The sequence below is a fragment of the Botrytis byssoidea genome (assembly GCF_014898295.1).
Source record: "Botrytis byssoidea strain MUCL 94 chromosome Unknown BBYS_021, whole genome shotgun sequence".
NCBI classification, from domain to species: Eukaryota; Fungi; Ascomycota; class Leotiomycetes; order Helotiales; family Sclerotiniaceae; genus Botrytis; species Botrytis byssoidea.
The window spans coordinates 279440-292773 of record NW_024065862.1 but is presented as its reverse complement, the minus strand read 5'-3'; the positions used below and the strand labels follow the sequence as shown (position 1 = coordinate 292773).

Here is a 13334-nt window from a genome sequence, read left to right as displayed (position 1 = left end):
GTGAATTGCAAGCATATCAATACTCCATAACCATAACTGTACTCTATAGCATCTCCAAATCGTATTCCACTCATGATTAACGGAGAGCAGAATTACACTACACCCACTACACATGGTTGGCTAGTAGGCAAACACATCTACAAATTCACAAGAAATGAATATCCCCATGAATTCATTCAGATGAATAACCCAAACCACTGATCTTTCATCTAATCTATATCTCTCATCCTCATTATCACCTTACTCTATTCACAAATCATCTTTTCCATTCATCTAGATGAATGCCACATCATGTCACATCACATATTATGATATCCAATACACATATATAAGTCCTAACCATGCGAGAACATTTTCTCTCTATTTAACGACTCTCTCATCTTCATCTTGCTTAACATCCCTCTTGGCTTCTACATGTACATGTAAAACATAACAGTGTCATAAAGTATCATACATTCCTCTCTTCTTGGACTTAGATATTCTCCTACAAATATTCTTGTCAATCCTACGTCGTATCTTCTTCCAATATATCTCTACTACTATCCACTCTCATATTTTTCATCAGAGAAACATTACTGATTCTCTTCACTTTCACACCCCCTCCCTCAATTTCTTACCCCCTCCCCTATATCACAAGATGCCATCCCCACCACTGCCCCAAGACCTCCAACCCAAAACTAAACCCCCTCATCGAGCCTCCGAAACCGAAGAAGAAAGAGCTGCTCGCCACCTCGCACACCGTGAAAAACGACGTCAACAAAGGAGACTAACTGCCCGCTACGATGATTCCGAGCTTGGAGATAGGAAGATCGAGAGAGGTGATGAGGGAAAGAGTGATAAGACTGAGAAAGAAGAAAAACAGGGGCTTTTCAGTAAGAGTCGAAAGAGTATTGGAAGGGGAATCATGGCGTTGGGGAAATGTGTGGCGGGGAATGGAGATGGAGATGCAGAGGTAAAGGGGATGAGAGAGAAGATAAAAGATGTTGGTGATAGTAAAAAGGGTGAGGATGAGGAATATAGGAGAAGACGAAGAAGACGACGTAGTAGTGTGGAGCAAGATGATTATGAGGAGAAGAGAGATAGAGATAGAGATGATAAGGAGAGGAAAGTTAGGTTTGATACTAAATCTCTTGCTCCAGAGGACAAGCTAAAGGCCGAGCGAGGCAGAGATACGAGGGAGGGAAACTCTCGTAAGCCTACACCTCTAGCTAAATCATCACCCTCTCCTCCTCCTCATAGAACTCCATCCCCCACAGCGAAAGAAAAAGAATCCCAAATCCTCGCGAAAGAAATCGAAGAACGCAATCTTGCCGAAGAAAGAAAGCTACACATCGCCCAACGAGCTCGCGAAGAACGCACCAAAGCCGAACAAGAGAGAACAGCCCAAGCGATCTCAGCCGAGAAAGCTCAAAAAGAGAAAGAAGAATGCGAACGCATCTCACGACAAAATCTCTTACTCCAGCGCGAAAAGGAAAAAGAGAGAGAAAAAGAGAAAGAAAGACAAGAAAATCTCCGTCGAGAATCAATCCGTAAAGCCACCGAAGAGCGGCTCGCGCGAGAGAAAAGAGAACAAGAGAGAAATCTTACTCTTCAAAAAGAACGAGCCGAAAAAGAACGTCATGCTCGCGAAGCTCAAAAAGAGCAGGAAACCGCTCGACGTTTGCAAAAAGAACGAGCGGAAAGAGAACACCAAGCACAACTTGCACGAGAAGAAAAGGCACGTCAAGAACGAGAGCAAGAAAAAATCCAGCAAGAGCGTAAACGTCAAGAAGCTCTCCGTCTCCAACAACAGAAAGAACAAGAACTCGAAGCCCAGCGGCAACGTCAAGCACAAGCACAAGCCCAAGCCGAAGCCGCCCATCTCCAAAAACTCCAAGTCCAACGCGCCGCTCAAGAAGCCGAAATTGCAGCCGCAGCTGCCCGTAAAAAAGCAGACGCAAAAGCGAAAGCAAAAGCAAAAGCAGAGAAAGAACAAAAACTAGCGCGCCAACTCGACAAAGAGAAACTAGCCGCGCAAAACCATCTCGCCGCCCAACGACAAGCACTCGAGCTCTTCAAAGAAGTACAGCAACAACAACAGCAACTCGCCGCGCGTCAAAAAGCAGAAAAGCAGTGTGTAGCAAACGGAGTGCACGGCGCGAAAGCTCAAGCTGCTGCTCTGAAGAAAACTCCTCGCCTCCTCACACCCACCAATCTCAATCTCAATGTCAACCCCACCAATCTCCTCACCCCCCAACCCCCCAAATGCATCGGAAACATGGAGCGCACCATCCTCGAAGGCTACGTGCCGATGAGCAGCGCGGAGCTCCTGGCGCGGGATATCGCGCTGGGAGTCGTGGTGCCGCCCAGACCCGTGCGGTGTATTGGGAATATGGAGCGCACGATTCTGGAGGGGTATGTGCCAATGAGTGAGGAGGAGATGAGGAGGAAGAGGGAGGGGAGGTGAGGTGATAGATATGAGAGAGATGGATGAATGGGGTGAGATGGTTGAGGATGGGAGGGAGGGAAGGAAGGAAGACAGAGGGGAGGTGTTATTGTTTAGCCTGAATATTAATTTTTCAACATGCATGATGTTGAGATCAACCGCGTATTTCCATTACCTAGATGTCTCGTGGTTGTATTCAATACAATTGAATGGTACCTGTGCCTTCATGCCTATAATATACCTATGCATACTCCTCAAGACGCCTATATCCACCTAGTCCGCGACCAAAATGCTCAACACCTAACCTCAATCCCACCTCTACTAACCGTCAAATATTTAACCCCCTTGTAAGGTTTAACTCCCTCGCCAATCCCTCTACTCTTTCTCGTATCAACCGTCAAACTTTCCACTTTAATACCACTGGCCAGCCACCCCTTAACCGAAAAACTGACTGCGGCGGAACTAGGCATCATAATTTTATTCTGCGCTACTTTCCTTGCATCTTTTCCTTCGTTGTTTGAATTATTTTCTACCTTTGCTTTCTCTGGAGCGCTTTGATATGTTTCTGTATCATAGTCGTATTCACCATCAAGTCTGAAACCATTTCCATCATATTCTTCTTCGGTTGATAACGGTCCCACAACTGTACATCGTAATGTGGCACCACCTGCTACCGCATCTCTAGCTGGTATATGCCATTCTAGATTCTTTTCACCTGGGTTATATGTTGTATCGCCTCTACTTGCTTTAATCTCCGATAAATTCCGTACATCAGCTGGTAGTGGCACTGTGACTACTAAATCTTCGATAATGGGTGATGTGCTGTTACCAGTACTGCCACCAAAATTTCCACCGAGACCACCGCTAAACTGTGATGCAGCCCTGCTTAGTTGTCCTGCCGCATTGCTATTGCTTCTCGAACTGGAACCCGAAGATATGGAAGAGTTACCCTGGCCAGAAACCTTGACAATGAATAACCGAACCTCGAAATCGGATCCGGTGGGACCAAGACTAGTTTTGACTTCAATATTGACGGGTAATTTTAGATGAGATGCATTAGTAGTCCCAGATTTTCCGCCTGTAGAAGGAAGTAAATCAACTTCATATCCAGCTAGAACAAATCGTCCATCAGGCGGTACAAAGCTCAACTCCCCTGGCTTTTCTCTCCATCTCGCTAATCTGACACACGGGTGGAATACTGGTAATTCCATAACACTGCTAACGTTTTGTCTACCGGATGGTGTGGATAAATTCAAGAGTAGGTCTGGAACGCCAGAGATTTTTGATGTAAAAGCAATAGTTCCATTCGCAAATGCAGCCAATGGACGACCAGACGGCGCAAGAGTAACAGTAAGTGTTTCAACCAGATCCACATATAACTCATTCGAAGTATGTCGTACATTTGCTCTTCTCCATGGTAAAGCTGGTGTATTCGCTGCGAGTGATCCTGTAGACGACAATCCAGACATGCCTGAACTAGAGGGAGTTGCAAAGCCAGGTTTTCTATGATAGATATCTTAGTTATATTCCAAAACTTCAATTGGATCCCAGAAAGATAGATTTACGAACCCAGGAATATTGATACCCCCCAAGAACTTCCCAATCCACCCCTCCACCTCCACCATATCCCTCAACGCATTAGGTTCCGTCGAGCTCACCGTGCCCGCATCGCACATCTCATTTAGTAACTGAGCCACTACATCATAGCTACTCTCTATCTTTTGCGCCAATAGCGGCGCACCCACAAATTCCTCTAACACATCGATCACGCGGTGTAAGAATTCGAGGGCGAGGAGAGGTTCGATTTCCGAGGAAGATGTGAGACAGAATAGTAGATTTGAATGAATGAGATTAAAGAGTAGAGTGGGCGGAGATGTGTTTGGGAGATATATTAGACTTGGTCTTGGAGCTGGATGAGCGAGGTAAAGAGGAAGAAGTTGTATGGAGGAGAGGGGGCGCGAAGTGTAGGTATTTTGGAGGAGAGGTCGACTGTATAGATGATTAACATGGAAGCTTGGGGGTTTGCGAATATGGGAGCCAGCGAGTAAGGGAGCAGAGAACGAGCGAAGCAGTGAAGCAAATAGGATTATTTGATGGAATTACTCACTTGTGTTCATCATAGATATACAATGCCTCAATAGCACCATTCATGATTTCTATTTAAGAATAATATCAAGACATTTGCATTTGGTTTGCAACTTGTAGCTTGAGCAATGATGAATGCATGCTTGCGAACTTGCGGGGCGGCCCGCAGCGGGAAAGCGGCCGCTTCTATTTCTCAAGGTCATCAAGCTTCAATAATTATTACACGGAAATGACAGACAGCAGCACGAACATTCGCAATGGCACCTAATTCCGCACAAAGTCTCGATCGACAGGAAAGACTCACGGATGTACTAAAAAGAGATGAAGCACAATGGAAAGATGACTGTTTACCGTGTCGACTCACTGGTATATCTTCCTTATGTTACACTGCACCCCCTCATTCCTTCCCTCATGTCTTCCCCTAATTCTCCTCTTCCCTTTGTTTCCATTTACCTTTTACATTACGAGCCTGCCAGGCTCCTATCTACGCGGCACAAACTAACACTTCCTCAGGATCCTTCGCATTTATCGGCCTCGGAATCTACAGTTACTTCTCCGGACAATCCCAATTGAAAGCCCAAGAAGCGAAGATTCTGAAGAGCAAGTCTATGTTTGGTATGAAGAGTCGGCAAACTGGTATTACTGGTATTGCATTGACACTCGTTGGAATGGGACTTTGGAGATTGAAAAATTAGGTGCCTCTGACTGCGGGACGAAAGAATCTTATGAACGAGGCATGGCGTTTGGGAGTTTCGGGATTCTACTCACTCGGAATAAGATGATGTCACAAGAAAAGTTACGTTGAGAGGATGAAGGATAAGGAAAAAAATATGTGTACTATGAATCGCACAGTGGTATCTACAATAACAATACTATATAAGTAACGTACGCTCGATGACTCGCTCAAGCATACTCCGCAACAGCCTGACCTTCTCCGGCGTCTTTTGTCTCCCAATTTCTTTTCTCTTTTCGCAATTGCGTCTTCACAAAAGCCATAGTGATGCAAACCCAAACGAAACCGAAACAATATGGCAATCCCCATCCGACTCCGAAACCAATATTCTCAGGTAAAGTCATTATGATGACTGTCGATATAATGGCAATGCATACGAGACCGATACCCCAAAACCACGTCAAAACCATCATCATACGTCGAAAGATGGGGCTGACTTCGTATCGTCTCAAAACATTGCTTCGATATACGACTCCTCCTTGGCCCTCGACTCCACCGCCGTCTTCGATGATGGCCAACAATGCTGGACGCCAAAGTTTTCCCTTCTCTGTCGATGACATGTTGAATGGCAGTGGCTTCTTTCGCATTGTTTGAACCGCAGAAAATATGAACATGAATCCAAACCAATAGCATATCGTAGGGGAAGGCATAGCGCATAAGCGCACCCATGGGTGGTGTGGAATAGTTCCTATGATAAGTTCGAGTTCTACGAAGGTGATAGCAATCATGAAGTTGATGTGGAGGAACTCAAGCTGGAAGATTTGTTAGCGGCAAATTAAACCCATGAAATGACTTGTGTAGCTTACCATTCCCCATTTAGTCCATCCTACTGGCCTCCATCTCGGCGCTGTTTTGGCGCGGAAGAGTTTCAGGGATCGGAAACCATAATGTGCGAAACTGATCATTCCATATACACTTGTTATGATAGCGAAGACTAATTGTATAAGATTAGAACTGATGGAACATTTTGTATGGGAAGAATATGGGTCTTACTATCTTGTAACTCTATGTGTGTTCCGAAACTCAAGGCATAGTAATATGTAATCGGCAGACAAGCCAGGTCAAGTGTTACGAGAGTAAGTCCAACCCATAATATCGTTTTCCTCCTTCGATGTGGTGTATGCAAAGGAGGTAATGGTTCTCTCAACCCAAATGTTTGTGAAGGCGATGAATTTTCACTTGGTGTGTGAAGATTGTGTGTTGATGATTCCGGCGGTTGAAGGTGTGGCGTGTTTGTGTTTAATTCGTCTTGGGTATACCTCCTCTCTTCTAAATTCTGTGGTTGTGTAGTTGATTCTTCATCATGATGTCCATCTGAATGATTATGATGTTCGCTCTCTTTTATCTCCTCATTTTTGAATGCATTGAACTCCGGCATGTTGATGGAAATCGATTATGCACTTCCCATGGATTCCAGTATCATTTGCTGGAAGGGCAAAAAAAGCAAAACAGTACGACAAGGAACGAATGAGAAAATTGTCAAGTAACGATTCACGGATCTTTGTAGTATTTCCAATGGTTGTTATTGAATTGTGTGTGTATGATAAAATGATTGAAAGAGAGAACCATGGAGTATTTGATACTTACGAGTATTGTTACCACTGAAGAGCAACATTTCTTCTATCCGGTATGAATCGTGATCACACAGCATCAGGTATTGGATGGATGGCTTTGACATATACTGGGTGATGATGTAATTGTTGATCCTCCATTAAAAAGAAGTGGTTTTCCCTTTGGATTCCACCTAAAATAATCGCTTTGATTGGAGCTATCTGTCTGGGAACCATTTAACCGCAGACCAAGCCTTCTCAAAATCAAGACTTTCAGCCTTGGCTAAAATTGGCTCTGCAAAGGGTCTCGCTAAGAAAAAAAGCGAGTTTCCTTTGGAAGGTTAGAAGCTTGGATTGGTTTGGAGGTATCAATATCCACAGCCTCGTACGATACAGGATATCAAGAAAAAGATCGCAAATTTGTCTATTTACATCATGGCAATTACTATTATCGCACCAGTTTCTGCTGCGGTACCCTATCACACTGAAGATGAGTCTGATCATTCTGATGATGGAGGTGTTGATATAGAAGGGGATCTTGATATGCAACTGTCCAAACGGGCCAAGCATCAAGATATCGTTACTCCTGGTGAAGTAATCACAGATGATCCTCAATGGATGAGGTACACACATTTCTTACTCCCTGTGGTATTTTCAACTAAAAGCATAGCTAACATTCTGCTCAGAGGTCATGGCACATATGTTGCTCCTGCAAGTACAGAAATTATAGGAACCGTCGCAGGTACAGTTCAAAAAACGAATAAACTTCTCTCAGTTCGACCATTACGCGCCCGCTATACCCCAGAAATCGGTGATCTTGTTGTCGGACGAATTATAGAAGTACAAAGTAAGAGATGGCGTGTTGATATTGGAGCTCCGGTTCTTGCCAATTTACCATTATCTGCAATCAATCTCCCAGGAGGAATTCAAAGAAAGAGAACGGAAACCGATGAACTTCAAATACGAACGTTTTTCTCAGAGGGAGATTTACTAGTTGCCGAAGTCCAACAATTATATCAAGATGGGAGTGCCAGTTTACATACGAGAAGTTTAAAATATGGAAAGCTGAGGAATGGTGTCTTCATGGCCGTTAGTGGCACTGGTGGAGGTGGAGGTGTGGTTCGAGCTAGAAGACAAGTTTGGACTATCGATACAGCACACAACGGTGGAAAGGTAGATGTCATTCTGGGAGTCAATGGATTCATCTGGATATGCAAGACGGTCGAAGTAAAGGAAGGGGAAACCTCAATCACCAGAATCGAGGAAAGTGTTAGCAATGCAGCATATTCAAGTCAAAACGACGAAATTATTCCCGAAACGAGGACGGAGATTGCGAGAATAAAGGGGGTCATTCAACTGTTGGTGGAAGAAGGACTGAGGGTTGACGAAGATATGGTCAACAAAGCATATGGAGCTGCCGTTGAGGTGGATGAGGAGGACGAGGGTGAAAGTAGTGCATATGTCGGAGGAGAAATAGGCAAACGAGTCTTGAGTCTAATAAGCACAACATGAAAATATAATTAATATAGAAGAAATCAAATATGATCAAAATCAATACGAGTCAGGGTCAAATTGCCATGCGTGCGTGTACAGTACTGTATTGTTTGTACAAGTACTTTGTGCGAAACGTCGAGAAAGAGATGACTATTGAAGAAAGCCTAGGTGAGACGAAAATAAGTTGACGGGACCGATTGTTCAATAAGACGATTTAAAGGGAAAGATTAATTGTTGGGTTGAAGCTCTTAAATTTTTTGTTTGTTCTGGACTCCAGAAGCTCCGGAGACAAATTGGGAATCGGAGATAATATTTCGATTAAAAACCTATCATCTTATCACGACACACATTCTTAATGCACTTGATGCACTTATTAATGCATGAGGTCTCCGGTACGTTGGACTTTCTTTGTATACCAAATTGATCTAAACTCTCAAACAGTCTCAGACAGCCAACTCCTAACTTTTTCCATCCTGCAATCCAAATGTGTGACCCTGGGCATGCATAAATCCTATCGCCAAATCTCATTTGAACCACCCGTCGTTATTGCCGAAAGTTGTTCCTAAGATAGAAACAGTTAGAAGCCAAAGTCCGAATCTCCCATCTATGTAATAGGATAAGGCTGAATAAGCATGAAGTACAGAGTACTAGGTAGGTAGGTGTCAATATTAACAACTCCGGTCTTTGAAACTCCCACTCTATCTGGACGTGGCATTCATCCAATCATCCAATCATCCAATCATCCAATCATCGATATCTCCGATCCAACTGTGAACCCTTTTCATGCTTTTGCTGCCTTCAAATCCCTTGAGCCGTGGATTCATTTGACAACCGCATTTGGTTCATCGGAGTTAGTCCTTTGACTCTCTCGCTCCAACAAGGGTACTCCATCGTTCCTCCGACGTCATGCCGTTTTGAGTTCCGGTAGATTCCAAAGATTCTAAGCTCCCGCCGCTATCAAATTCTTTTTTTCGCGATATCCGATCACCATCGAAATCTTGACCGGGGCATCTATCAAGTTTTTGCAGTGTAGAACAAAATGGAAGACCAATCACGTGCCAATCATCACCGGATTCTTTCCCGGATAGGAAAGACATGTAGTTTCGGAGACGACGTACGAATTATTCTATTTTGACTTTGGCCCTATGGAGTGGATCGTAAACATGCGAAAAGATGTCATGGTTTTCGGAGTTTGGAGTTTTGCTGAGAATATTTGCATGATGTTAGGAAATATTCACTGGGTCTGGGGTCGATGGCAACTGGAAGGTTTTTGTATATATACATGAGGTTTGAACTCGTTTTTTATATTCTTCTTCTTCTTTATCATCACCATCATCAATACAATCATCACTTCAATCAACAATCAATTCTTCACATCTTCAATACTCACTAATCACTCAATCATCAATACCACCTTTTAAATCTTTTACATTTAATACTACATCTATCAAAATGGTTGATTTCACTGTCTTCAAGGGATCCAAGGAGGGAAAGATCGTTAAGGCTACCACTACCAGAGAGATTGGTCCCAACGATGTCTTGGTCAAGATCACTCACTCGGTAAGAAATGATCCCTCTCTATCCCATCTCAATGCAATTCCAAATGCAGCAATCCACCATTCCCAAAGTTGCTCGCATATGCAACCAAAGAATTCACGATTGTTAGCTGCATGAAATATTCTCCGATCATACCACTGACATCACATTTTATAGGGTCTTTGCGGTACCGATGAGCATTACAGACATGCCGATATGGCTCTAGGCCACGAGGGTGCTGGTGTTGCAGCTGTGGGTACTCCTTATCTTCCCGCCTTTTCCACTCGCCTAGCGGGATTTGAGAATTTTGAGCGGAACCATCGCATAACGCAGTGGCCACTGTTCATTTTCCATCTTCCTTCTAGACGTGGTCGGAAAATATCATATTTATGAAACAATGACTAATAATTCAATAGGAAATTGGATCTGCTGTTAAGAACATCAAGAAGGGTGATTCCGTCGGATGGGGTTACCAACACGGCTCTTGCAACGACTGCAAGCAATGTCTTACTGGTCACGAGACCCTCTGCGCCGACCGTGTCATGTACGGACAAGCCAACTTGGACCAAGCATCCATGGGAACCCACGCTGTTTGGGATGCCGGATACCTTTACAAGCTCCCAGATAACCTTCCCCGCGAGTACGCTGCTCCTCTCATGTGTGGAGGTGCTACCGTCTACAACGCTCTCCGCTCTTTCAACGGTGGTGTCAAGCCAAATGAGCGTGTTGGTATAATCGGTATTGGAGGACTTGGTCACTTGGCCATTCAATTCGCCGCTAAGATGGGATGTGAAGTCGTTGTCTTCTCTTCCACCGATGCCAAGAAGGAGGAGGCTCTTTCCCTCGGTGCCACTGAATTCGTTGCTACCAAGGGTGTTTCTGAGCTCAAGGTTTCCGCCCCAATTGATCACTTGATCGTCACCACCTCTTTCCAACCAAACTGGCATCAATTCATGGATATCATGGCTCCTCAAGCAACTATCTACCCATTGACTGTTTCTTTCGAAGACATGAAGATCCCATACATGCCAATCATTATGAACGAGTTCAAGATCCAAGGTTCCTTGGTCGCTGCTAGACAAGTCCACAGAGATATGGTTGCTTTCGCTGCTCAACACGAGATCAAGCCAATCATTGAGCAATTCCCAATGACTGAGGAGGGTATTCAAGAGGCCATGAAGAAACTCGAGGATGGAAAGATGAGATACAGAGGTGTCATTGTCGCTCAATAAATTTGAGGTGTGATGAAATTCGCGAATGAATGATTGTATGCATGCATTGGAGAGGACATTATAGACTGGGATGGGTTGAATTTAATGACACGGAGTTGGATATCTGGATGGATGTAATGATAGCGCTGGGAAAACATTTAGACTTATAGATATTCTCTTATACAATATATTATTGTTAAAACTACACTTTCTGTTCCTAATTTTTTTGATTGTATTCTTTACTTATCATAGATGAATCTTGTTTGTTTGAACTTTCTTCCTGCTTGCTGCCTTCGTTTCTCACCTACAACCTATCTGGCTCTAAACCCCCATTTTTCCTAGATCCAAAATTCTTGGAAGAGGGAATAGTTGAGGAGATTTAGATCACAGTACCGAGAGTTTCATCACAGTCACACACGAAAGAGCCAGGGTGGAAGCTTGGATTTTGGAGTTCTTGGAATAATATTGTAGGTGGGCTGGCTATTGTTAGATTGGGGAATGGATGGATGTTTGTTTGGATATTCTGTATTCTGGACTTGTGGTGGGATAGAGGAATCGATTTTGATTTTGGGGGTGTGCTGCTAATTACTAGGTAGATAGTGTGTAGGTAGTGTGTGGAGTGTGGATTATATATTCTTGTATTCTTGTATTGATTGATGAATAGCTTTGTAGTAATAAGCATGAGAATGAGAATGAGAAGAGGATTTTCGTTTGTTACAAGGACCAATCTATACAAATCTTGGATGTTAAAGCTATATTTCCGATGAGATGAATCGCGAGATTTTTTTCGGGGGGGGGGGGGGGGGGGGGGGGTGGGCACAAAAATAACTCTTGATCAGAATATGCATTCCTGGTACTTATACTTGTACTTACACATCTTCCAGTACCAGAAATGAGAGCACCATCATAGTGAAAAGTGAAAAAAAAAGAAAAGAATGTTGAGCATCTAATGACTATCTACCTACCTAATGATTTCGATTCCGCCTGACATTTCTCCGCGATCGAAAAGAAAATGTAAAATTTAGATATTGTTACTAGATGAGAGATAAAAGGATCTATGTATTAGATACAATATAATATAATAGTAATGATGATGATCAACCCGGAATATGTGGTATCGGCTTTGTGTTTTGAAGAAGTATATTATGTATTGTTGAATACACAATTCTATATATCTTCTCTGCAGATTATCGAAATTGGAAAAGCGTAACCTGAAACCCCGAGTTTCTACGCACGTATATCTGGGATCACCGCGGAGATCCACTATTCTATCATTATCATACTCATAGCCGCAACACAGTAATTCAAGGCCAACACGAACTTCTGTATCCTGATTCCTGAGTTATCTTTAGATGTCGGGAGTTGGTAAGGATTTTAAATCGAGCTGTTTTAAGGTGTTATATATTTTTCGTTGTGTGTGTGATTGGTTTCATCGTATGCTACTCATTCGCGTGGTATAGAGGCCCTGAGATCTTTGATGTAGAAAGAATAGTGAATTATTATCTCTTTTGTGGATTTGTCTTTAACATTGCTTATGAGATTTTCTTGTCCATATGATAGATAATGAAATTCATATAACTAGTTATATAAACAAGTAAAACAGTATCATAAGCATGCACAGAGTTGTTAATCCCTAAACCACAAATTTTCGCTTCGAAGGGGTTCCTCGAAGCGAGATTTTTTTAGAAGTATCTACTGTTCCAACATTGTTAACATCTTAACCAGAAACTAATCGTATATAGAATATATAATCAGAGCTATAGATAGATTTTATATTTTAAACCTGATACCTGTAACTCATAATGACCCTCACAAACAGCCACAGGAAAATAATACTGTGAAGTTCGTTCCTAGTTCCCATGCAAAGAGGTCTAATATCAGAACAGCAGAAAAAAACAGCAAAATCGTTTATATTCCTAATTCCCGGCCCAAAATCCCGCTTTCTATGGAGGAAAATCGAGGTACCTGGATAGGTAGATAGTGTGTATATAGGCTAGTATGTAGATAAAATGTGCAGACACAGAATCAAGTAAACAACCCACAGCAATCCGAAGAAACCCACGATTCGAAAATTTCGCAAAGGAATCGATCACCAAACAATTGATCAATAATACGCCAGTAAACGTCATCATGAACCCGTATTTCAATACTATCCAAGGTGCTAGTGTGGTATTCCTTCTTGTTCTTCTTACGATTCTGGTAAGTTGTACGCACACATAGCAATATAAGTGACTTATAAGTCATCCCCAGGAATTCAAGTTTCAAAGAATTTCGAAGTTTTATTGTTTACTCATCCTTCA

The 13334-nt window shown here is 42.9% G+C and overlaps 6 protein-coding genes across 6 annotated transcripts; 4 read left to right on the top strand and 2 right to left on the bottom strand.

Annotated features, from left to right (window-relative positions):
• Window positions 1-637: 637 nt before the first annotated feature.
• On the top strand, window positions 638-2446 carry EAE97_009258 (uncharacterized protein; the record flags this gene model as incomplete). The annotated part of the gene is made up of 1 exon (XM_038879773.1): window positions 638-2446. One exon carries the CDS (start codon window positions 638-640, stop codon window positions 2444-2446), a length of 1809 nt encoding a protein of 602 aa, XP_038729329.1.
• A 13-nt stretch (window positions 2447-2459) lies between these two features.
• On the bottom strand, window positions 2460-4612 carry EAE97_009257 (uncharacterized protein). Its single transcript, XM_038879772.1, has 3 exons — window positions 4533-4612; window positions 3995-4414; window positions 2460-3928 (listed from the first exon to the last, which is right to left on the bottom strand). Exons 1-3 carry the CDS (start codon window positions 4574-4576, stop codon window positions 2719-2721), a joined length of 1674 nt encoding a protein of 557 aa, XP_038729328.1. The 5' UTR covers window positions 4577-4612; the 3' UTR covers window positions 2460-2718.
• Window positions 4613-4767: 155 nt separating this feature from the next.
• On the top strand, window positions 4768-5205 carry EAE97_009256 (uncharacterized protein; the record flags this gene model as incomplete). Its single annotated transcript, XM_038879771.1, has 2 exons — window positions 4768-4876; window positions 5024-5205. 2 exons carry the CDS (start codon window positions 4768-4770, stop codon window positions 5203-5205), a joined length of 291 nt encoding a protein of 96 aa, XP_038729327.1.
• Window positions 5206-5413: 208 nt separating this feature from the next.
• Window positions 5414-6621, bottom strand: EAE97_009255 (uncharacterized protein; the record flags this gene model as incomplete). The annotated part of the gene is made up of 3 exons (XM_038879770.1): window positions 5414-5995; window positions 6050-6177; window positions 6237-6621. The coding sequence occupies 3 exons, from the start codon at window positions 6619-6621 to the stop codon at window positions 5414-5416; spliced, it is 1095 nt and encodes a 364-aa protein (XP_038729326.1).
• Window positions 6622-7014: 393 nt separating this feature from the next.
• On the top strand, window positions 7015-8350 carry EAE97_009254 (uncharacterized protein). Its single transcript, XM_038879769.1, has 2 exons — window positions 7015-7416; window positions 7480-8350. Exons 1-2 carry the CDS (start codon window positions 7229-7231, stop codon window positions 8303-8305), a joined length of 1014 nt encoding a protein of 337 aa, XP_038729325.1. The 5' UTR covers window positions 7015-7228; the 3' UTR covers window positions 8306-8350.
• Window positions 8351-9000: 650 nt separating this feature from the next.
• Window positions 9001-11237, top strand: EAE97_009253 (uncharacterized protein). Its single transcript, XM_038879768.1, has 3 exons — window positions 9001-9847; window positions 10001-10075; window positions 10240-11237. The coding sequence occupies exons 1-3, from the start codon at window positions 9740-9742 to the stop codon at window positions 11053-11055; spliced, it is 999 nt and encodes a 332-aa protein (XP_038729324.1). The 5' UTR covers window positions 9001-9739; the 3' UTR covers window positions 11056-11237.
• Window positions 11238-13334: the final 2097 nt, after the last annotated feature.

Coding starts and splice junctions, on each gene's coding strand:
- EAE97_009257 (XM_038879772.1), bottom strand. CDS start 4,576: ATGAATGGTGCTATTGAGGCATTGTATATCTATGATGAACACAA. Junction 4,415..4,532: donor TATATCTATGATGAACACAA/GTGAGTAATTCC, acceptor TCATCTATACAG/TCGACCTCTCCTCCAAAATA. Junction 3,929..3,994: donor GGGGGTATCAATATTCCTGG/GTTCGTAAATCT, acceptor TATCTATCATAG/AAAACCTGGCTTTGCAACTC.
- EAE97_009253 (XM_038879768.1), top strand. CDS start 9,740: ATGGTTGATTTCACTGTCTTCAAGGGATCCAAGGAGGGAAAGATCGTT. Junction 9,848..10,000: donor TGGTCAAGATCACTCACTCG/GTAAGAAATGAT, acceptor CACATTTTATAG/GGTCTTTGCGGTACCGATGA. Junction 10,076..10,239: donor AGGGTGCTGGTGTTGCAGCT/GTGGGTACTCCT, acceptor ATAATTCAATAG/GAAATTGGATCTGCTGTTAA.
- EAE97_009254 (XM_038879769.1), top strand. CDS start 7,229: ATGGCAATTACTATTATCGCACCAGTTTCTGCTGCGGTACCCTATCAC. Junction 7,417..7,479: donor GATGATCCTCAATGGATGAG/GTACACACATTT, acceptor CATTCTGCTCAG/AGGTCATGGCACATATGTTG.